The sequence below is a fragment of the Bubalus bubalis genome, chromosome 16 (genome assembly GCF_019923935.1).
Source record: "Bubalus bubalis isolate 160015118507 breed Murrah chromosome 16, NDDB_SH_1, whole genome shotgun sequence".
Classification (NCBI taxonomy): domain Eukaryota; kingdom Metazoa; phylum Chordata; class Mammalia; order Artiodactyla; family Bovidae; genus Bubalus; species Bubalus bubalis.
The window spans coordinates 5,851,463-5,877,283 of NC_059172.1; the positions used below are offsets into that span (position 1 = coordinate 5,851,463).

The following is a 25,821-nucleotide window of genomic DNA, read 5'->3' on the forward strand; positions in this document are numbered from 1 at the left end:
ACAACAGTCAGAAAGTCCTTCTGAAAATGAGCCATTCAAGTAATGTTAAGAAGTGATTAGCAAAATAGCAAAGGATATGCAGAGTGAGTTTCTCAGTTGACAGCGAGCTGGCACACTGTGAGCATGGTCCACCACTGGAGAGTTGAGATCACAGGCCTGGCTCTGCTTTTCACCAGCTGGGAGGCCTTGCTTGCACAATTCAGACCACCAGTCTGTGCTTAACTTTACTTACCTGCAGGACAGGGGCAAGAGTGGGCATTCTCATAGAGTTGATGGGCCAGGTGAATGAGATGATACATGTGAAGCACCTAGAACAGAGTTAGCTATATCTTATAAGGACTCGAGGTATATTAACTCTATCAATATTTTATATACATATATATGCGATCTTCATTAGGGGATCTTTGTTAAGCACCCAAGACAGGAATTATGAGCACTCCTAATCCACTCCAGTACTATTGCCTGGAAAATCCAATGGATAGAGGAGCCTGGTATGCTACACAGTCCATGGGGTCGCAAAGAGTCAGACACAACTGAGCGACTTCACTTGCACTTTAATCTCTACACCACATGATAGATAAACTAAGTATTTTAAGAATAGAAAGAAGGGAATGGCTACCCACTCCAGTATTCTTGCCTGGTACCTATTGTAATTCTCTATTACATGGCAAACTGTTTAAGTACTTTGCTGATAGTAAATCATATCTTCATAACAACTCCAATAGAATTTATGTCCATTTTAAATATGAGAAAATCGATGGTCAGAGAGTATACAACTGTCTCAAAGTTAGGGTATTTAGCAAAGCCATAATTTTATACTTGAGTTTACCTAAGTCCAAAATGCCCTTTAGTTAAATAATTTATTGCTTTATTTTACTATTATTATTTTAATATCTCAATAAACAATTTAAATCAGAAACACAACAGATAAAATACCTGAAGCTGTTAAGTGCTGTGTAGAAATAGTCTTCATATCTGTCCTCACCACATATTCATGCAAAAAAAAAAAAAAAAAAAAGACATGATATCCATGTGTAAAAACTATAATTCCATGAAAATAAAATAAAGCTCCTTCTATGATAACCACAAATGAAACATTGCTATAATCCAACCCAACCTTTTTATAGATTAAAAATAAAGATAATGAATGCATGCACAGTGAAATCCCTAAGTTATTTGAGTTTTCTCATCTCAGTACCTTAGGCTGAATTTTAGGTTCTTGAGGCATGATGTCCCAAGACCTGTGATTAAAATTTAATTAATGATTTGTTCTGAGGGAGTCCTGGTTGCTGTGTGTATTGGTTGCTCCCTTCTTTTCCATTTCCTACATTTGAACCATTACCAGGTTATTTTTTTTTAATAAATTTATTTATTTTAATTGGAGGCTAATTACTTTACAATATTGTATTGGTTTTGCCATACATCAACACGATGCCTTCCAAGTGACCAGGGTGTTCTCAACCTTACGTGTTGCCTAATTCTGGCAATCATAAAAGTAGATGCATTCAACACAAATACAGCAAACTCATCAAAGACCGTGCACAGAATCATGTCCTAAAATCAACTGGAATTTAGAGATGATTATACTCTAGTATACTCTCAGTTGTCCACATAGAATATTTGAACCCTAGATTCTCTTCTCCCTGATCATGCTAAACTCTGGAATCATCCACAATTGCATAGCTGATAAACGCAAACTGTTCATAAGGAAACAGTAAGGTCAGCATGGAAAGTTACTAGTTTTGTAAGCTCGAGTGTATCATCTCACTTTCTTAAGTTTATTCATTTTCAAAATGGACATTAACATATTCAGACCACTACATCGCTCCCTTGTTATGAATCTAAAGGGAAGAAAAGAAGGAAGGAAGGAAGGGAGAAGGAAGGAAGGAGAGAGGAAGAAAGAGCAAACTAGAAAGTTAATATTAATTAAGTACTTTCAATGTGCAAAGAGCCAGCTGAGTCAAATAATGTCTCCACATAATAATATAACTTAATCTCATGATTCTCAACTCCTCAATGCACTATAGTTTGTTGTTGTCGCTTGTTTGATTTTAATATCAATTCCCAGGCCATATCCTGAATCAAAATCTCTGCACATAGGACTCATATATAGGTATTTTTAAAAGCCACAGGGGTGAACTCTTGAAATCTTATTCTTTCAACCTTTTACTGGGAAAAAGATACAATTGTGGATTAGACAAAGCTAAGCCTGAAATATGCTGGGAGTTCCATTTGTTACTTCAACTTTTTTTCCCTATTGTATTCCAGCTTTTAAGAACCGTTGTGTGAAAACCATCTAAAATGTACAACATTCATCTAAGACTTTTCAAAATATCCAATTACATTTTGCTTTAAATGATGCTGGAATCTCCCAGCTTAGATCCCCATTAGTTGTCATCCCCCTCAGAGTGCATTGACCCTGGCATTATGGTGGAAGTTACCCAGTATGCAAAGGAGGAATAGTACATGATAGACACAGCCTCCTTGAACATAGATTTTCTCATTTGAGTCTCAGGACTCTGGGAAACAGAGGGGACTCCATTAGACTGATATCAGAACAGATCACGTGATTTGATTTGCATAGTCCATAAGTGATATGAAAAGCGATTAAACATTTCTCATATTAATAGATATGCTGTCTAGGGCCACTGTCATCCTAAGAACATATTACAAACCCTGGAGGCTTCTTGAGCAATATGAGATTACAAGCTAGTGTGATCCATGGTTTATCATGACATTATGTGTGTGTTTATATGTGCATGTATATATCTTTAAATATGTGTAAACACATGTAAAAAGTTTCCAGGTGGCACAGTGGTAAAGAATTCACCTGCCAATGTAGAAGATGCAAGAGACAGGGCTTCAGTTTCTGATTGGAAAGGTCACCCGGAGCAGGAGGTGGCAACTTGCTCCTGTATTCTTGGCTGGAAAATCCCATGGATAGAGGAGCCAAGAGGGCTAGAGTGCATGGTATCACAAAGAGTCAGATGTGACTGAGCACATATAAACACACACATAAAAGCTAATACATTTAAATATGATTATATATGTCATTTTAAAAAGAAAAGGATGTAGGGAACAAATTATGCTGGATCTTCTGTGAGTTCTCATCAAGCTTTAATATACATAGGAATAGCATAGTTTTCTTGTTAAAATTCAGATTTTAATTCAGTAGTTCTGAGTCAGGGCTCAAGAGTCTTCTTTCAAACAAGATGCTCATGATGCTTGTTTTGAGCCATGCTTTTGAGGAGTACAGTTTTAGCTAAATTGTAAGAAGTTTAAGTTTTTTTCCAATTTACAATATTTGCAAATTTTAAGCAGTAATACACTATGATCTGATTTATATTTAAAATTACTTTTACTATTATGGAGAAAGAATTTAGATAACAGAACACAGGGCAGTGGTACCAATTAGGTGAGAAAATCTGTGGCTCCTCAGATTAGAATTGTATTGATGAAAATGGCTAAAAATGGAAGAAAAACAAAGAAAAAACAGTTTTATTGAGTTCAGGCATGGCCTCCATCCTTGCCGCTATGGTTAATTTGTAATGTTCTCACTATTTAAGTACAGGGCTTTCCAGGGAATAAGGCTCAACAACATTCTCGTTGTGGATCCTTTTTGCAAAAAAGACCCTCCAGTGGACGCTTAACAATGCAACATGAATACTACCTTCACAGTCCTTTCCAAGAGATCCATCTGTATACCTCTCCCAGACTTCCCTGTCACTTACCTTCCAGTGTTATTCTGAGACCTCGTTCTGTTAGTCAATCAAATGGTTGTTGTTCTTCAATTGCTAAGTTGTGTCCAACTCTTTGTGGAATGCCGTTGTGTCCGATGCATGGACTGCAGCACGCCAGGTTTCCCCTTCTTTCACTGTCTCCCAGAGTTTGCTCAAACTCATGTCCACAGGGTCAGTGATGCCATCCAACCTCTCATCCTTTATCGTTCCCTTCTCCTCCTGCCCTCAATCTTTCCCAGCATTAGAGTCTTTCCCAATTAGTCAGCTCTTCACATCAGGTGGCCAAAGTACTATTTATAAAAGTGTAGGGACACATCTCAGACTCCCCTTCTTCCCATGCTAAAAGAAAAGCAAGATATACTTTGTACCCCATGCTATGCTGCATGTACATACTCTGGTCCTTAATTTGTGTCCCTAATACTGCTACCTACCTAAAGGAATAAAAATTTCTTAGAGTATAGAGCAGTCTACGCTTTATAGTGAGAAAATAAATAACTTGTGCCTGAAATTTTCTGTTATGTTTAGAAAATGTAGATGCTTCTACAAATGATTGGGGGAAAGACTAAGGAAACCAACTTAAAGAGCTTCAATATCCTAAATATCAAAATAATTTTAATAATAACTGAAAAAAATTTCAATTACAACTTAGTGAATCAATGAAAGCCAAGGACTTCAAGGCTTCTCAAGAAATGAAAAATGTACAGATAGTATAAGAACAGTAACCATGATAGATTATTTCATTTTTAATGGACTTTAAAGGTCATGATTTAATTAAGTATATGACATAGAAATTCAAATAAATATAGATATGTACATGTTTTATTGGTACAGCAGCAAATGATAAGTATAAATAACTATTTTCAAGAAGTTCCAATAAAATTAGAAGCTCTACAAAGAACAATAAGGAAAATCAACATTGATGAATATTACTATTAATAATAATCAATAATTGTCACATCAAATAAGTTGAGACAAAGTAAATAGATAACAGTTCTTAAATGAAAGCTAATTATGCAGACTTAATCGCTGACATTGTAGTGGAAAACTGAGTGTATTTATTGATTAGAATAAAGTTATCAGAAGATTAAATTATTTTTGAATAATGTTATATATTAAATTAATATATAATATTATTTAATGCTGGCTGACATTTTAAAAAATAATTTTAGAATGAGATGTCATTTTGCACAAGAAACTATTGTTTAAAATGGTGGACATAAAAAATCATATTTATATTAAAATTTAACTATTAAAAAAAGAAAAGGAACCATTTGACACATTGCTCCTATTTTGTTTACTTTAAGAAAACTGTTCTATTTTTCAATAAGAAACTTCTGCTGGCCCGAGAATATTTTTACTTATTTTTATATTAGTTAAAGGAAGGTCTAAATAGTATTACTAAAACATAAAAAGATTACAAATAAGTATATGAAAAAATCTTAGCTAAACACTGAATATAGACATAATGAAGAAATTAAGCCTATGGTATTGATGTTAACCACATTTTGCAAGCACTGCATTGGGAATGTTTTGTATTTGTTAAGTATTTTGAATTTAAGCAATTCAAAAGAATCAATCATGACATGTTTCATTATAATACAAATTCTTAAGTTTCTTGAGGAAACAGTGAATTCTTGAATCCTATAAGGGTGCACATGTGCTGATAACTTGAGCTTGATTAATCCTTATAGATCATTCTCCTTGGTTTACCACTTTTATAAGCCAGTCCCTTACATGCTTTCCAGACTCTTGCCAATACAGATTAGTGAGAATCCATAATTTTTTAGTGTGCATTTCCCCTAAGAGCAAGTTTTTTATTTCATCATCTGGGCAAGTGATATTTAACTTTTGCTATAAAGGCGATGTGGAGTGGTCAGGTTGAGTGTTGAGGAGAATTACACCAGCTCATAAGTCCCTATGTTCAGTCACTGAAAGATTTTTGTCCAGGGAAAAGCTGAATCTTTCAGATAGGCGAAGTTATGGATTGCCTCTTAAAGCAAGGGTTTTGTTTTTACCTCTGTTCTTGTTTGCCCAATGTCCCTATCCCATTACTTTGTGATTTCAATTATTCTCTCCATCATTTCATATGAAGTGAAGTGAAGTGAAGTCGCTCAGTCATGTCCAACTCTTTGCAACCCCATGGACTGTAGCCTACCAGGTTCCTCAGTCCATGGGATTTCCAGGCAAGAGTACTGGAGTGGGTTGTCATTTCCTTCTCCAAGGGATCATCCCGACCCAGGGATCGAACCTGGGTCTCCCGCATTGTAGGCAGATGCTTTACCATCTGAACTACCAGGGAAGCTTACGATAAAACCCCTAGCATTTAATTAATAGGTCTTTTCTGCAGTTCTTACAATTAGGCCCAGGCTTAAACCTCAACCTGAACTTTCCTAAAGGACTAAAGCAGTTGGGAAACTCCTTCAAACCTACCGCTGGGGCATTCCAAATGCTCTTTCATGTTGCCAGTAGAATAATCATAGTTTTCAATTTAAAAGACCCTATATTCATCGCAGCACTGTTTATAACAGCCAGGACATGGAAGCAACCTAGATGTCCATCAGCAGATGAATGAATAAGAAAGCTGTAGTACATATACACAATGGAGTATTATTCAGCCATTAAAAAGAATACATTTGAATCAGTTCTAATGAGGTGGATGAAACTGGAGCCTATTATACAGAGTGAAGTAAGCCAGAAAGAAAAACCCCAATACAGTATACTAACACATATATATGGAATTTAGAAAGATGGTAAGGATAGCCCTGTATGCAAGACAGCAAAAGAGACACAGATGTATAGAACAGTCTTTTGGACTCTGTTGGGGGGGGGATGATTTGGGAGAATGGCATTAAAACATGTATAATATCATATAAGAAATGAATCGCCAGTCCGGGTTCGATGCAGGCTACAGGAAGCTTGGGGTTGGTGCACTGGGATGACCCAGAGGGATGGTATGGGGAGGGGGAGTGGGGCTCAGGATTGGGAACATGTGTACACCCGTGGCAGATGCATGCTGATATATGGCAAAACCAATACAATATTGTAAAGTAAAAAATAATAATAATAAAATTTAAAAATTAAAAAAAAAAGACCTCATGAATTTTACAACCAATATTTTCATGGTCATGATGAATGCTGCTGCTGCTGCTACGGCTGCTAAGTCGCTTCAGTCGTGTCCGACTCTGTGCGACCCCATAGACAGAAGCCCACCAGGCTCCCCCGTCCCTGAGATTCTTCAGGCAAGAATACTGGAGTGGGTTGCCATTTCCTTCTCCAATGCATGAAAGTGAAAAGTGAAAGTGAAGTTGCTCAGTCGTGTCCAACTCTTAGCACCAATTGAGTTTTCAGTGCTTTGATCTCCGACTGCATTTCATGCTATGCCATCACTGGTGATAATTTAAACTATCATGACACTACTACATGCCAGGGCTCACCAGTGTCCCCTTTCTCTGGCAAGTGGCATATCTGCACATTTTTTAGCTATGTCAGCAAACTAATCCCAGAGATCCAGTTAAAAGGTCTGACTCTAGGGCTACACCCAGTGTTAAAAGATTAGATCACTAGGCAACATGTAACCTAACTCATGAGTTTTGCTTTACTGAATGCACACGATGGCTTGCCTAACCTGTTGATTTCTTTCCTGGATTAGAAAGAATAAGAATGAAGAGTTATGTAGTTGAAGAATGATTGACTTTCTACCCACTCCCACCCCTCTTCTTGCCAGCAAATTTGCCACATGGGCAGGTTGGCATCCAATTACAGGTGGACCACATAGGCAAAGCAGCATCCAGAGGAAGGTCAGGAAAAGTCAGCAGTCTATACACAATGGAAAAATGATGAAGAATCTAACCTCGTACTTTAATGATTAACCGAGATTATTTCTCCATTTTCCCTTTACAAATTGTCATGGCTGAGCAGGATCTTGGGAGTTGGTCTTCAGACAAGAGTTCACCTTCTCCCCAGGTAGCTCACTTTTCTGAATAAAGCACCTTTCCTTTTTACCAGCATTTGCCCTTTGATCATTGCATTTGAGTGATGGGCATCTGAACCTGAGTTGGTAACAGAAATAGGTATTCTGAACCCAGTCTTTCCTTTGTATTTCCTCCCCTCATTGAAAAGTTAATTGACTTAGTTCATGTAGGTTCATCTCATGGAGCAGAAAGCAGGATGGCAAATGATGGGAGACCATCCAGAAGGAGAAGTGGAAGCTATCTGAGCACCCCACAGATATATAGATACCTATCTGTATATTAATATTCAAAGGTACATAGTAGATATAATCTCTATATATATACATTTGGATACAGAAAAACTCAATACAGAGGTAACAGAAAATTATGGTTGAATATGTCTATCCCTGGGGAATCACAGTCTCTAAACAAAACCTTTCTGAGTCTTATTTAATAAGACTGACCTGACTTAGTCAATGCATAGTTATGATTAACCTCCTAGCTTGCCTTTCCCCCAAACTACAAAACCAGGAAGAATTCCCTTGGGATCTGCTGTTATCAATGATTTTGAATTCTGGATAAGGCCACACTACAGATGTTTGTATGTTGTGTGATGCAGATTTACTCCTGGCATAGAAATACTGTTTAATTTGTATAACTCAGCAGCCATTTATATTCTGTTACAATGGGAACTATAAACCAGTATTTCTTATACCTCATAATTGTCCTATGGCAGTCTCTGAAACTGCTGAGAGTAAAAGTGGGAGACCTGACTTTCCCTTCTATTTGTGGTGACAAAGGACAATTTATATTAAAGGAAGGAAAGGTAAATAAAATGATATATTTGACACAAAAATGCAACATCAAAAAAGCAATTGAGAATCATTTACACTGGAATATGTTTGTAGCTATTCCAAGAGCCCTAGGGGACAGAAGACAAAAAAAATGCCACCTATGCTCAGGCTCGAAATAAATCACAAAAAGTTTAATTATTTAAATTTGTTTTTGTCCCAGTGGATAGAAGGACAAAATGTACATTTAAAAACAATGTTAGATGCTGATCATTCCTCTCAGGTTGTCATAACCTCTGGGTGAGATTGCTGGAAAAGAATTATTTTTTTAAAGTAAAATATTTAACCCATGGGAAGGTAACTGTGTTTAAGCTTAAAAGGAAACACAATGAAAATGTGTGCACTATTTTGTTTGTGTGTGTGTTTATGCTATGGATTTGAGCATTTTCAATTGAGAAGATCCACAGAGGTATCAGTGACCCCCAAAAAATCCATAGTTGGAGCATAAGATAGAGAAATGAAATCACCAGAAGATGGGTTGAGGCACCATGATAAGCAATTTTAACTCATCAAAAGAGCTCTGGGGTAAAGGAGAATGTGCTTGACTAGCAGAGGAAAAGAGCAAAGGTTGGAAAAGAGCAAAGGAAAAGGGCTGTTTCACCACCAATTTTAGCACCTTTGCTGTTTTGTTTAATAATAATTCTACCACTTAACAATTATATGACATTAATAACTAACATAACATCAAATAATCAATACATCATATTGAATCCCAACAATTCTTATCACTTCAAATACATTGTCTCTATTAACTCTCCCCACAATTGTAAGAAATGCAGTGTTACAGATGAGAAGTCATTACATTATAGGTCAGTATACCACCTTGGAGAAGGCAATGGCACCCCACTCCAGTACTCTTGCCTGGAAAATCCCATGGACGGAGAAGCCTGGTAGGCTGCAGTCCATGGGGTCGCTAAGAGTCAGACACGAATGAGCGACTTCACTTTCACTTTTCACTTTCATGCACTGGAGAAGGAAATGGCACTCCACTCCAGTGTTCTTGCCTGGAGAATCCCAGGGACAGGAGAGCCTGGTGGACTGCAGTCTATGGGGTCGCAGAGAGTCGGACACGACTGAAGCGACTTAGCAGTAGCAGCAGCAGCATACCACCTCAGATTCTCCTAAATAAAGTCAACACACTCTCCAATTAATTGCTATTTAGAGACTTTCAAAGCTATGAACCCATGAAGTACTTAACAGGTTAAATACACTGGGAACCTTGAGCAAGTATAATTTATCTGGACCCACGTTATGGTCCTGTTGGCTGTGACTGTGAGAGCTACAGGCAAGTGTCCTGGTCCTGGGTGAGGTGAGTGGAATATCTCTATACTCATAATTGGTATTGGCTGCCAGTGAAGAGACACAGGACTCTGCCAGAAGGTGATTTGGAAGCTACTTGGAAGCGTTCATCTGATGCCAGTGGTATGAAGTACTCACCTGGATAGCCTCTGAATCTCTCGGCATTATTCTATTGTGTTTGAGTTAAGGTCTTATAACTAAAAAGAGAGGGACCCATGGAATGCATAAACAGCTCTTAACCTAGTATCAGATATTAAAGGAAGTGGCTTAGAGGTTAAGTACCAGCTCTCTGGAGGAAGACAGCACAATTATTTATTAACTCTGAAATTACTACATACTTATAAAACCTTGATTTGGTCATCTATAAAATCACTGCTATTAATCTTTAAACATACCTATGATAGATGTTGTGGGAATAAATAGAACGATTCATGTGAAACACCTAGCAAAGCATTTGAGTCAGAAATGCTTTTGAACTGTGGTGTTGGAGAAGACTCTTGAGAATCCCTTGGACTGCAAGGAGATCCAACCAGTCCATCCTAAAGGAAATCAGTCTTGGGTGTTCATCAGAAGGACTAATGCTGAAGCTGAGACTCCAATACTTTGGCCACCTGTTGCAAAGAGCTGACTCATTTGAAAAGATCCTCATGCTGGGAAAGATTGAGGGCAGGAGGAGAAGGCAACAGAAGATGAGATGGTTGGATGGCATCACCGACTCGATGGACATGGGTTTGGGTGGACTCCGGGAGTCGGTGGTGGACAGGGAGGCCTGGTGTGCTGCGGTTCCTGGGGTTGCAAAGAGTCAGACACAACTGAGTGACTGAACTGAACTGAACTGAAAGTATTCAAAATACTTATCTAATATTTTTATATATAACAAACTTCTGGAATAATATGAGAATCATAGAACATAAAGAAATGGAAGATATGAATTTTAAAGTGTGATCCAGGATTGTTCCACACTTTCTCATAGGAAACCACATCTAGTTTTCATGAATCCATGTTTTCAAAGATTTTGCCCAGCCACCAAATGTTTTCAGTACATATATATTTTTTTAATTTAATTTTTTTTTATTTTTTAACTTTGCAATATTGTATTGGTTTTGCCATATATACATATATTTTTGTATTCAGTTAGACAAAACAGCCCACAAAACTTTCATAGTAAACCTACAAATTAAAATAAAATAAAAATTGAACTGACATACATTTTCCATCAAAAGCAAATGTGAAAGATTATGCTTTATTAATAATAAAAGGAAAAGAGAATAAGTTAAACTAATGGGATATATGTAATATTAGAAAATAAGCAGTTCTAGTGATAATCATACAAAAGAAAGGGGATATAAGAATATCAGGAAGCAGACTGAGTTCAGTGATCAGGGAATCCTTGAAAACAGGTGATATTGGTGGCAATGAACACCTGAAAAAAGGGAAATATCTTCTCTGTAAAGATATTTGAGGAAGGGCATTCTAACCACAAGAATGAATAAGTACAAAGGCTCTGAGTGAATCAGTTTATGTGGGAACTGAAAGGAGGGTGGCAGAGCTGGAGTGAGCAGTGAAAGGGAGGACAGTAGAGCCAGAACAGAAACGTCATAAGCTGTGCACATCTTTGCAAGGATTTGGGCCTTTACTCTGGAAAAGCTCTGAAGTCATTGGAGTGTTTGAAGATGAAAAGTAACACAATCTATCTGGTATTTTAACAGGATCACTCTGGCTTCCTTGTTAAGACACTCAAGTGAGGTAAGGATGGAAGTAGGGAGGAGGCAGGGAGGCCATTAGGAAACTGCAATAATACAAACGTGAAATGAGAGTGGGCTCGTGTTCGGTGGAATCACTGAAACTGGGAGCAGTTGGTTAAGTTCTGGATATATTTTGAAGGTGGAATGAAGATGTTGCCAATTAGCTACAGTGTAAAAAACAAAAAGGGGTAAAAAATGTCTGATGCTGCTGCTGCTACTGCTGCTAAGTCGCTTCAGTCGTGTCTGACTCTGTGCGACCCCAGAGATGGCAGCCCACCAGGCTCCCCCATCCCTCGGATTCTCCAGGCAAGGACACTGGAGTGGGTTGTCATTTCCTTCTCCAGTGCATGAAAGTGAAAAGTGCAAGTGAAGTCGTTCAGTCATGTCCAGCTCTTAGTGACTCCATGGACTGCAGCCCACCAGGCTCCTGCGTCATGCAAGAGTACTGGAGTGGGGTGCCATTGCCTTCTCCTAAAAAATGTCTGATAATTTCCCCTAAATTAAGATAATGCCTTTACTGCAGTGAATAAGATTTTGAGAAAGTAGGCTTATGAAGGATTGTTAGGAAGACACTTTTTTCCTAAACTTCCCAATAGACATCCTATAAGAGATGTTAACTAGGCACTTGGATACATGAGTCTGAACTTCAGGGAAGAAAAATGATCAGGAGATAAAAAGTAGGTAGGCAGGTAGATAGATAAGACTATGGAGAGTATTTACAGTCATTAGACTGTATGGTCTACTAGAGAGTGGTTGTGAAAAGAGAAGAGAAAGAAGAGAAGAGAAGAAAAGAGAAGAGAAGAAAAGAGAAAGCAAAAAGATTTGAGGAAAAGAGAAGAGATTTGAGGGTTGATTCTGGGGTTCTCCAAAATTCCAACCTGGGGGCAATAACACTGAGATCATGTAGCTTCAGAAGGAGAAGAAAATCCATGCAAGTTTGATGACCTGGAAATCTGATGAAGAGACTGTTTCAAGCAGGAAGGGCTGAGAAACTATTTCAAACGCTACTTATAGATTAGGGGTTTTCTTGGTAGCTCAGCTGGTAAAGAATCCACCTGTAATGCAGGAGATCCCAATTCAATTCCTGGGTCCAGAAGATCTGCTGGAGAAGGGATAGGCTATCCACTGCAGTATTATTGGACTTCCCTGGTGGCTCAGACAGTAAAGAATCCACCTGCAATATGGGAGCCCTGGGTTCCATTCCTGGGTTGGGGAGATCTCCTGAAGGAAGGTCTTGGAGGGATGGCAACCCACTCCAGTATTCTTGCCTGGAGAATTCCCATAGACAGAGAAGCCTGGCAGTCTACAGTTCATGGGGCTGCAGAGAGTCAGACAGGACTGAGCAACTAAGCACAGCACGGTCCAAGAGATAAACTTTCAGAGGGTTCTGAGAAATTCCTCCAAAAGGAAAGATGAGGAGATAGGATATGTAGTGATTTTGCAACAAAGGGCAGGCAGTCTGAACATCAAAAAATCATTGTAAATTAAAGAAAACCAGATATCTCAAGTTAAAGAATTAAGCACTTTTCTATGTATGGGAAGATGCAAGAGTCTGGGCTCTCGGAAATCTTGCCTTTGATATGTGCCTCAGCTATCTGGGGCCAGTATCATGTATTTTCACATCCCAAGTTTCTTCAGAGTTCACCATAGGGAGTGACTGCAGTCTCATGGCTGCTGGATTGCAGGTATTCTTTTCTTTCCTGAGTTCCCTCAGGGCTCAACAGTTAACCATCCTGGTGGCTGCAATTGCCAGTGACTGTGACATCCTTCGTTTACTGAAATGGCAGGAAATATTCCATTTTTTTCACCTCTACAGAAATTGACAGACTTTTTGGTTAATTGCCTTTCAAAGGCAATTAACTAAAAAGTTTTAAGTCCTGAGGTACTTCAGGAATCATATGCACAGGAGACCCTGAGCAAGTATAATTTATCTGGATCCATCATGTGGTCTTTTGTTGGCTGTGACTGTGAGTTATAGGTAAGTGACCTGGACCTGGGTGAGGTGAGTATAATGTTTCTGTACTCACAGTCAAGGTGGCTGAAACTATAAGAGACATAGGACTTTGCCAGAAATGACTTGGACACCACTTAGAAGCATTTATCTGAAACTGCATGCATGAGGTACTCCTGCTGACAGCATCTGATTCTCTCAGTATCATCTTACTGGTGTTGAGTTCAGGTGTTATAACCAAAAGGACAGGGACCCATGAATCCTGCAAGGAACTCTTAGCCTTGTATCAGGTATGAAAGGAGGTGACTCAGTGGTTAAGTACCAGGTCTCTGGAATAATTTTTAAACATGTGTGTAATTGATGTGGCAGAAATAAATTTTAAAATGCTGTGAAACAATAAGCACAGTACTTGACTCAGAGTAAAGCATTCAAAATTAACTATCACTTTATAAATAATAAAATTTTAATATTGTCTTGAGAACCAGAGAACAAAATAGAGAATATTGAGTCCAGGGATTTTCAATTTTTTTCCCCAAAGAAATAGAAACCACTTTTAGTAGTCATGGATCCAAGATTTCAAAGATTTTCCCCAGCCACAATATAGTTCTAAATTTGTATTGTGTTTCAGGTAAAATAAGCAACCAATAAAATCTCCTAATAAGCTTATGAATTGAGATAAAAATGGAACTCTATGTGTTTTCCATTTAAAGAATACAGGAAGGAATATATTCTAATGGAGGAAAAGAGAAAAAGTTAACCTAATAAAATGTGTAAGTGTGCATTTGTTGCTCAGTTGTGTCTCATGCTGTGACCCCATGGACTATAGCTCACCAGGTCATCTGTCCAAGAGACTTCCCAGGCAAGATTGGTAGAGCAGGTTGTCATTCCCTTCTCCAGGGGATCTTCCCGACCAAGGGATCAAACCTAGGTCTCCAACACTGCAGGCAGATTCTTCACCATCTTAGCCATCAGGGAAGCCCTAATTATATGTATATAATATTAGATACTGAACAGTTCTAAGGAGAATAATAAAGTATAAAAAAATATATTAAAAAATGTCAAGGAAGTGGATTACAGTACTTTGATCAGGGAACACCTGAAAAGGGGTGATATTACCAGCAATTGACACTGTAAGAAGGGAGGGTGTTTGTTACAAAGATATCTGAACAAGGGCGTTCTAACCACAGGAGCCATGAAATTAAAAGATGCTTACTCCTTGGAAGAAAAGTTATGACCAACCTACATAGCATTTTCCAAAGCAGAGACATTACTTTGCCAACAAAGGCCCATCTAGTCAAGGCTATGGTTTTTCCAGTAGTCATGTATGGATGTGAGAGTTGGATTGTGAAGAAAGATGAGTGCCGAAGAATTGATGCTTTTGAACTGTGGTGTTGGAGAAGACTCTTGAGAGTCCCTTGGACTGCAAGGAGATCCAACCAGTCCATTTTAAAGGAGATCAGCCCTGGGATTTCTTTGGAAGGAATGATGCTAAAGCTGAAACTCCAGCACTTTGGCCACCTGATGGGAAGAGTTGACTCATTGGAAAAGACTCTGATGCTGGGAGGGACTGGGGGCAGGAGGAGAAGAGGACGACAGAGGATGAGATGGCTGGATGGCGTCACTGACTCGATGGACGTGAGTCTGAGTGAACTCCAGGAGTTGGTGATGGACAGGGAGGTCTGGCGTGCTGCGATTCATGGGGTTGCAAAGAGTCGGACATGGCTGAGCAACTGAACTGAACTGAACTGATAGGTGCTGACAAGAAAAAGCCAGTAGGAAATATAAAGCAAATAATTCCCCCATTATGTGATAACTCATGAGAGGAAAGTCATTACCTTTGCAATTCTGAATTAGTAGGAAGCTGTCTGATCTAACCATCCTGTTACCCAGTGGTTTACCAGAATTTTTTTTTTTTTTTGCCTTGTTGACACCTCATGCATGCATGCTAACTCACGTTAGCTTTGTCCAACTCTTTGTGGCTCTATGGCCATAACCATCTGCCAGGCTCCTCTGCGCATTTTGACAACTCACAACAATATTAACCAAATTAGCCTTCGTGGGAAGATGGTCATGTTGAGCTCATTTCAACTGCTATGGTCACTTTGTACAAGGGCCTGTGAACATGAAGTCTGGTGTGGGGGGAAGGAGGCTGACTAATACTCAGGAGGAAGGTCACTTCATCCACCTCATTCGTGAAGCCTCCAGTTTATGTATGTGTGGCTAGAGTTCTGTGCATATGTGTGAGCATAACGGGTTTAGGATATCTTCTGATTCAGTTCAGTCACTCAGTCATGTCCGACTCTGCCACCCCATGGACTGCAGCATGCCAGGCCTCCCTGTCCACCACCAACTCCCAGAGTTTACTCAAACTCATGTCCATTGAGTCAGTGATGCCATCCAACCATCTTATCCTCTGTTGTCCCCTTCTCCTCCCACCTTCAATCTTTCTCAGCATCAGGGTCTTTTCAATTGAGTCAGTTCTTAGCATCAGGTGGCCAAAGTATTGGAGTTTCAGTTTCTGATTAGTCTATGACTTTGAAGATTCAATGAAATATGACAATCTCTCAGCCTCTCTGGCAAATTTAATGTCCTCACAATGCATTGGGTATTCCTCAAAGGCTACAACCATTGAATGCTAGTGTGGTGCTGTTCAACTGTACTGTTTCAAGAGGTATATAAATCTATTTTTATTCCAAACTGACTTCCTCAATTTTACTTCTCAAAACAAATGTTATTAGTCCTGCATCCTTTCTTCAACTTCTCTTCCTGTAAACGTTGTTCATTCATGATCTCCACTTAGAAGATCTTCAACTCTTTTCCCCTCAGACAAACAGAGGAGTTAACGGTGATAAATTGGGATCTTAACCAATGCATCTTTCATGTCTTTATAAAAACACTAAACTTTGCACTTCTCCCCAGTGATGCAATATGGTTTTCTGTTTACTGTCTGAGCAGAGAATGTATTGGGGGAGTAACTTCACAGACATCCATTTGAAAATTCCAATAATTATAACACTGTATCCAGAGATCAGGGACAGGAAACTAAAATTAGGGTTCTGTTTTATTCTGTATGTCTGGGAGTTGGTGATGGACAGGGAGGCCTGGTGTGCTGCGATTTATGGTGTTGCAAAGAGTCAGACACGACTGAGCAACTGAACTGAACTGAACTGATACCCAGTATGATCTCTGAGTATGGGTACATAATGATCACCTATATATCTAGTCTCAGACCCAATGAAAGAAGAAAGCAGATCAAAGCTATATTTAAATTATTTCATTAGACCCACTGGCAAGAGTGTGCCTTGGGTGTTTTTCTGTCACTTAAGGTTAGTGTTAACTCAGAGTCAGAATCCAATAACCCACAGAAGAGCTGGGTACTTACCTTTGCCCAGGGTAGGATTATTCTCATAAGTGGTTTCTGGCCATCTACAAGAAGGCTTGAAGGAATATGTATAGAACATATACTGGCTAAATTTCAAGATCCTTTATCAAAGGCTCCATGCTTTTCCATAAGTCTAAGGTTTCAGTGGCTGTAAACTAGCTTAGGTCAGAGAATTATATGTGATAGTATTTGCCTACTGGAACATTTTGTGCTGATTTTTAATCCAAATAAAAATGAAATATTACTGTGGTTATTTTCCCATCTACTTCATTCCATTAGAATCCCCTGATCCATGAGACACTGCCATGAATGTGTGAACAACAGAATACTTGGCTAAGATCTAGAGTTTGTGACTTATTGGAAAATTGCTTCCATCTTGTCTCTCAGAGTTACACAGTAAGATATGGCTTTCTGGCTTCTTGGGTTCCTTTTTTTTTTTTTTTTTTCCTTTTTTGGTTGAACACTCCAGGTTTAATTTTCAACAAATGTCAACTTACCACACTACACTTATAATTTCTATTGCATACCAAACAATTTTAATAACTTTAGAACTTGTAACTTCTGAGAGCAATTATCTTCTCTATTCCTGAAGGAGCAAGACAAAGAACAGCTTATGAGTTGAAGGGAGTTCTGGGAAATGGGTCACCTGGCAAGTTCCATGGTCTAGGTCCAGGGATGAAGCCAGCTGTGGCATCTTTGCAAGAAATAGGAAAGAGAAAACCACTCTGACCCCACTTCCTATCCTGCTATTTATAGCCACTGGCTAAACCCATTAAGTAAACAGAGAGCAAAGGAACCCATGGACACAGTTTATGGAGCTGAGCATACTGGAAAGAAGATGAGCTTAAAAGTATAGACAATGGATTGGAAAGAACAAAGGAAAGGTATTCAACAGATAGTAAAGATATCAGTGTCATTGAACATATGTGTTTTAATATCCAAATATACACATATGAATATATAGTACACTTAATAAATGCCACACATGTTTATTTTGGCTTCTACACAACTGGAGAGAATGAGAATGAAAATTCTGATTGATTACATTTCAGCTGAGAATTTTAGTCTTAAAAAAAAATTCCATCACTGAATAATGCCCAATTCATCAACGCAGATTTTATTTAATTGTCTTGTTAGTCATTTCCCATGACCATGAAAACCTAAGGGACTGCAGAATCTATCATCCTGGGGATTCAGAAACTAGTATAGAGGATTCTGGAACACTCAGATTTGAACTCTGTTGAGGTGGTGGTGTGGCTGAGAATTTTAGGTAAGTTATCTAACTGAGATATTAGAATTAGATGGAAAAGTATACTTATTCCTCCAACCAATCCTAAGGTCATTTACATCCTAAGACATATATGTGCTAGTAGTAAGAGGGCCTCTTTTCAAATATCTCTCCATCTTCCTATTGAAGTTTCTGAACCTGCTCAGAGTTCACAAGAGAAAGTAGCATTTCTCATTATTAGAGACAAAAAAGAGCAATAAATATTACCAAAAACTGACAAGGAATGTGAAAAAAACCAGTGTAAAATAAAATAACGATATATGCTACAACATGGATAATAAAGGAAACATTATTTCAATAAGGTCTCTTTCTATAGAATTCTTTTGATCTCAAATTCCTGTGTATAATAATGATCATAGGAATATTTCTCTTTTGTTGGGGTATTGGCCTTCCCAGATGGCTTTAGTGGTGAAGAATCTGCCTGCCAATGCAGGAGATGCAAGAGACATGAGTTCTATCCCTGGGTCAGGAAGATTTTCTGGAGTAGGAAATGGCAACCCACTCCAGTATTCTTGCCTGGAGAATCCCATAGACAAGGGAGACTGGTGGGCTACAGTCCATGGGGCCGTAAAGAGTCAGACGTAACTGAGCACATGGCACAGGTATTGAGAATGCAGTTCTCACATGAGTTTTATCTCCTGCTTTCAGTAAGAGAAGGGGATATCAGAGTGTCCCTTAGGTTTCTGCTGCTTTTTAAATGCTAATGAAATAATTCTTCTGTCAAAGTGGCATATTTGGGGGTGGCAATACCTACCACCCTTCATATGTCACTACCTCCTAAACCATGGGGACTTTACCATGTCTCATGAACTTTGAACAACTTGTTCATTTGTAGCTGGGAAATATAAAGCAGATTTTTTTTTTTTTCTCTCAGGGCAAAAATTAAATTAGCACCTTTCCCAGTTCCTCTTCACCAAATCATTCAGTTTTTTCTTTTTAATATCATCTATCATTAAATGAAAAAATTTCTTATTTGTTTCCTTGCATAGTGTGTACATGTTCAGTCACTAAGTCGTGTCTGACTCTTTGTGACCCCATGGACTGTAGTCCACCAGGCCCCTCTGTCCATGGGATTTTCCAAGCAAGAGTACTGGAGTGGGTTAGCATTTCCTCCTCCAGGGTATCTTCCTGACTCAGATCAAACCTGCATCTCTGGCAGCTCCGTCATTGGCAGGCGGATTCTTTATCCCTGAATTACCTATGTATGCATCCTTTCTAAATAAAGCCTCCACAGAATAACGGTCATTGCTGTTAGCTTCACTACTGTATCCTAATGCCCACACAGGCCCAAGGACTCAAGAAATATTTTCCTAATAAATAAGCCCCAAACAGCATTAAGGCTTTCTAGTATTCAAGTCATTTTGTTGAAATAAATATGTTGAGGCTCAGAGAACTTCCCTCATCTTCCCAAATAAGCCAAGATTCCTGTTCAGCTCTTCTGTACTGTAATAACCATAGTCTTGACCATATTTCATAGATTTGTATAAGAGAATGCCCTCCTTTGATATGGGTTGAGGTAATTAAACTCTTAATTCCTTCACTTGTAGGTGAGGTCTCTTTAAACCATGGAGAAGAACAATCATACGGTGACTGAGTTCATCCTTGTGGGATTCACAACAGACCCCAAGATGCAGCTGGTCCTGTTTGTGGTGTTCCTTGGTGTGTACTCCATGACCCTGGTAGGAAATACCACCCTCCTAGTGTTGATCTGTAATGACTCTCGACTGCACACACCCATGTATTTTTTCATTTGGAATCTCTCTTTTCTGGATCTCTGGTACTCCTCTGTGTACACCCCAAAGATCCTAGTGACCTGCATTTCTGAAGACAAAAGCGTCTCCTTCACTGGCTGTGCAGTCCAGTTCTTCTCGGCGGGGCTGGCCTACAGCGAGTGCTACCTGCTGGCTGCCATGGCTTATGACCGCTATGTGGCCATTTCCAGTCCCCTGCTCTGTGCTCAGGTCATGTCGAGGAGACTCTGTGTCTGTTTGGTTATATATTCCTATACTGGGGGTTTTGTCAATGCAATAATACTCACCAGCAACACATTCACATTGAATTTTTGTGGTGGTAACATTATTGATGACTTTTTCTGTGATGTTCCCCCTCTCGTGAAATTGGCTTGTGACGTGAAAGAGACGTACCAGGATGTGTTGTACTTCCTCCCAGCCTCCAATGTCATCACCCAGACTGTGCTCATCCTGGCTTCCTACGCCTTCATCGTTGCTGCCATCTTGCGAATTTGCTCCACCCAGGGCCGCCTCAAAGCCTTCTCCACTACTCCTCCCACCTGATCTCTGTCACCTTGTACTATGGCTCCATTCTCTACATCTACTCCCGTCCAAGTTCCAGCTATTCCCTTGAGAGGGACAAGATGGTATCTACATTTTACACCGTGGTGTTCCCCATGTTGAACCCCATGATGTACAGTCTGAGGAATAAAGATGTCAAAGATGCCCTGAAAAAACTCTTCAGGTTCACATAATCTGAAGTCTAAACTGACATAAATTTCTTGAAACATTGGTCAGTGAAAACAGACTGCTTCAGGGGCAGTTTGGGAAGGAATATTTTTAAAAAACACACACACCCGTTTCTTTACTCAAAGAAATTCAATGAAAAAGTCTTTTTCTTTGCTTTAGTTTGTTTTGTTTAATAATTCTGCTATAATCTATTCTACAACTTAATAAATTCAACTTAATATAACTTTTAAAAAATGATATCAAAATTTAATGCAATACAAGAGTATATATCACTTCTGAAATTCCAAATGATTAAATTTTACTATTTCCTTGGGATAGACCCATTTTCCACCAACTTGATGAGCATTAAGGGATTGTGAAGAAACCATTAAATGGATTCTTGACATTTGTGGAACATATCCCAAATTCTTCTTGTCTGATACAATGCTTCTGTGGTAATGAAAGAGTAAGGACTGTGAAGAATTTTTTGATGGAAAGAGGAGGCAATTAGGTGTTAGATAATAAACACAGATAAAAAGAAAAATCAGAAATATCAGATCTAGTACAAATAATGAATTGGCCTCAACTATTGGTTCTGAAACTTTTATTTAACTGTATTTTATAAATGTACCCATTATGACAATAGCTATACTCTTTCAATAAAAAAATTGTAACTTCTGATGTGCAAACTACTCGTTTGTCAAATGTAGCCATCATTCTGTAATTTGCAGTGTTGTTGTAAAGAGCACTTTTTAAATTAGTCATTTCAGGTGGTCAAAAAGTAAAAAGAAAATAATTATTAAAATTATTAAAAATTAAGTAAAGTTGACCAGAGAATTTTAAATGTTGTTCTAAAATGCCTTCCTTTCAATGTTTATCAGTGAATGATTTTAACTTTTTTTCATAAGAAATGAGTTTCTCTGCTTTCTTCTGGTTTTCTTCTCTCTTTCTCCATCTAATCTCTAGCTGATTCAGACATTTCCCACTAGCCAATGATATCATATATAGTCCATAAATATAGAATCTATACATATTATGTTCAAAGTATTTCAAAAGCTACTTGCTGAATAGACTTGGCAGGAGGTAGACAAGTCAAACAGAGACAGAACCAATACCAGGATGTGCTCACTTTTAGAGTAATAACCAGAGGTGGATACTACTAAGCACTTAGCTTTCCCTTGCCATGCAAATTCACATTTGGGGATGGCAACCTGATTTGAATTTAGCCTCTTTTTAAAGGTAAAATGTAAACTGCCTAATACAAATTGCAAAAATGGGGGGATAACAAGATAATTTTTTAACTTAATCACCTGTGTCAGAAGCTTATAATTCCAGACTAGAATCATAGATTCATTGTTTTCAATTGCCTAGCTATCATTTATGCATATATGTGGAAATTAAAACATATCTTGAAGGATCATCTACAACAAATGAATTAGTATGTTTGGAAACATTATCTTCAGTTTTATAGTTTACAGTTTCTATAAACTTTTTATAGGCATGAAAGTATTTTTGAGAGTCAAATATATAACATCAGATTATGAACAACAAGAGTATCTGGAGAGTTACTGTTCATTACTTTTGTTATGAATGTTGATGGCAGCAAGAGGATCAGTACTCTTCCAAAAGCAATGGAGGTTATTATTGCTTACAGTGAACTTTTTAAAATGTTAAGTGTAAAATGCAGAATCAGTTTTCAAAAAGAGCTATATATTGCAAGCAAATCACAGGAAGAAAAACAACTAAACCTGCCTTGTACTAAATATTGACCTGTAAGGTTCTAGGTAATTAAAAAATCCCATCATTGTCTGTGAGGGTGGGAACAAACACTGAATCTAGAATACAGCAGAGCTTTAATTTGTTGGGGCTTTGGTGTTTTTTTGTTTTTTTGTTTTTTTTTTTGTCTTTTTGTTTCTATTTGTCCCATTTGATGTTGTTATTTTCCTTCATGGGGAATATGCAGTTCATCATCAGATGGATGGCATGGCAGACTACTCATTCTATCTGGAAGAGATCACACTTAAGGTAGTAATCCTAATAACATATGTTTCTCTATATTTAGAAAAGTGTTTTCTTCATAATCTAAATAATTCAAACACTTTGCTTAATATTTCATCGAAGTTGAAGGCACAAGGATGACAAAGAAATAATCAATATACACAATTAGAGTTTTATGAGGGAGTTTGGAAGAATGTCTTAATAAAAACAAGTATTTGTCAAATTTTGTTTCCAGCTTTTCACAATTTTAAATCTACTTCCCAATCAATGAAGTTTGCTCACCAAGATTCAAACTCAAACTATGTATTTGAAAGCCATCCAAATCTTTCTTTTCAAAGAGCTCCCACAAAATCAAAGAGGATGAGTTTTTATGAAAATCAAGTACTGCAAAGTAGCAGAATGCAATATTGTAGAGCACCAAACAACTCAATGTTAGTTTTAAAAGTTTAATCACAACAAAGGAATAATCAACAGAAAATGGTTCAATCAATGATTCATCTTTTAAGCAAAATGTGTTGTATTTACTTGAAATATGGCAATGTGCACAAGCATGTTTATAAGACAATAATTTGGAAAATGCAATGCCAGCATCCTGCAAAAAGATCACCTTCATCTTTGAGGTCTTATAGTCTGCGTTGCTTTCCAGAAGGCTGCTTTAACATCTTTGTTTCTCAGGCTATAGATGAGAGGGTTGAGCAATGGATTGACCACAGTGTAAAACAGAGATGCCACTTTGTCCTTCCCCAGGGAGTAGGTGGAACTTAGCCTTGAATATGTGAAAAGCAAGGATCCATAGAATAGCATGACCGAGACCAGGTGTGAGGCACAAGCCTTGCACCTTCCTGAAGCTGTGTGGATCCTCAGGATAGCGAGAAGGATGCGGAAATAGAAAATGATGATGACAAGAATGCTCGAGAGGACTGTGAAACCCACGAGACCCAGGAGGACCTGCTCATAGACCTTGGTGTCTGTACATGACATCTTCACCAGTGGCGGTGCATCACAGAAGAAGTGGTCGATGATATTTTTGCCACAGAAACTCAGACGAAAAGTGTTGGCAGTATGTGCTATGGCATTCAAGAACCCTCCTATATAGGAGCCAGCAACAAGCCTAGTACAGAGAGAAGGGGACATTGAACTTGAATAAAGTAGCGGGTTACAGATTGCCATGTGGCGGTCATAGGCCATGGCTGCTAGGAGATAGCACTCAGTGTAGGTTACGGCACAGGAAAAGAAAAACCGGGCTCCACATCCAGCCAATGACATATGCTTATCCTCTGAGACACAAGTCACCAGGATTTTCGGGGTGTACGCAGAGGTGTACCAGAAATCCAAGAAAGACAGACTGCCAATGAAAAAATACATAGGTGTGTGCAGGCAAGAATCAATATGGATTAAGATAACTAAGGACATGTTACCTGACAAGGTGATCAAATAAAGTATCACAAATATTCCAAATAGGGTCAGTTTCCACAGGGGGTCTGTTGAGAGGCCCAGTAAGATGAATTCATTCAGGATGGTGCAATTTCCAACTTCCATGTCCACTAGGAGAAAGTCTGACAAGATAAGAAAAAGTTGCTAAATGATTTAATGATTTTCTATTGAAAGAAATAAACTGTATATTAAACCAGCAATTCCTAGGAAGCTTATGGACTTTTATCTCTTATTGCTTAGAATGATAGAACATCAGTCTGTGACTTAGGGGCCACTGGAATTCAAGTTAGAATCTCATTTTGAAATTTGGTCTTTCACTTCCTAATTGTTTAATGTAGAACACCTCCTCCCATAGGCACCCCCAAATTACAACTGTTTACAGAGCAACTATCAATGAGAAAAACCTGATTCCAATAGACCATATTTGGGGCCATAAAAACACTCAATAATTTTAAAATAATTCAAGCTATAGGAAGTATATTTTCTGACCCCCATGTGTTGATAATTACATTAGAAACCAGTAGTAGAAAATAGATCTATGAAAAATTCCCAAATATTTGAAAGAATATTTAAAACACTTTTTTAAATATAAATTTATTTAATTTAATTGGAGGTTAATTACTTTATAATATTGGTTTTGCCATACATCAACATGAATCTGCCACATGTATACAAGTGCTTCCCATCCTGAACCCCCCTCCCACCTCCCTCCCTGTACCATCCCTCTGGGTCATCCCAGTGCACCAGCCCCAAGCATCCAGTATCATGCATTGAACCTGGACTGGCGATTTGTTTCATATATGATATTATACATGTTTCAATGCCATTCTCCCAAATCATCCCACCCTCTCAAAACACTTCTAAATACCTTATAAGCAAAACTTAAAAGTACATATAGAAATTATTTTTAAGAAATTGAAAATAAAACACAACATATTAGTAAGTGGGAAATAGTAAAGCAGCACTTACAGGGAAATTTCCAGCACTGAACACCAACAAAAAATAAATAAATAAATAAAATCTGTTTAATCAGTGATATTTGCTTGTAAGTGTGGGCAGGAAGTGGCCCAGACGACAGAGTAGAACACTGAGCTCACCTCCTCCCTTGAGCACACCTAAATTATAACTATTTACAGAGCAACTATTGCTTAGCATCATCTGAAGACTTTCCACAACTGAAGAAACTGAATACATAAAGAAGAAACCATGAGATAAATAGAAGATATGAAGATACAGATAAGTTGACACCTTGCATATATATATATATATATATATATATATATATATTGAGAGAGAGAGAGAGAGAGAGAGAGCTATATTTAAATGTCACGGTAGTTACAAAAAGAGAAGAGAGAAGAATCCAAACACAACACTAAAGACAGTCAAAAAATCACAAGAGAAGACAACAAAAAAGGAATTTTTAAAAGGATTACCAAAAAAAAAATGAACAAAATGGCATTAAGAAATGCACATGAATACTTATTTTAAATATAAATAGAATATATTAGCAAATCAAAAAATATAGAGTGACTAAATGAATAAGAAAATAAGACCCATGTATGTACTAACTGGGCTTCCCAGGTGGCGCTGGTGGTAAAGAATCCTGCCAATGCAGAAGACATAAGAGAGGCGGGTTCAATCCTTGGGTCAGGAAGATCCTCTATAGGAGGGCATGGGAATTCACTCCAGTATTCTTGCCTGGAAAATCCCATGGGCAGAGGAGC

General features: G+C 38.2%; 1 protein-coding gene and 1 pseudogene across 1 annotated transcript; one reads left to right on the forward strand and one right to left on the reverse strand.

Moving 5' to 3' along the window:
- Window positions 1-19,759: 19,759 nt before the first annotated feature.
- On the forward strand, window positions 19,760-20,691 carry LOC102399238 (annotated as a pseudogene).
- Window positions 20,692-23,272: 2,581 nt separating this feature from the next.
- On the reverse strand, window positions 23,273-24,214 carry LOC102399563 (olfactory receptor 9G4-like). The gene has a single exon (XM_044928951.2). The coding sequence runs from the start codon at window positions 24,200-24,202 to the stop codon at window positions 23,273-23,275; it is 930 nt and encodes a 309-aa protein (XP_044784886.2). The 5' UTR covers window positions 24,203-24,214.
- Window positions 24,215-25,821: the final 1,607 nt, after the last annotated feature.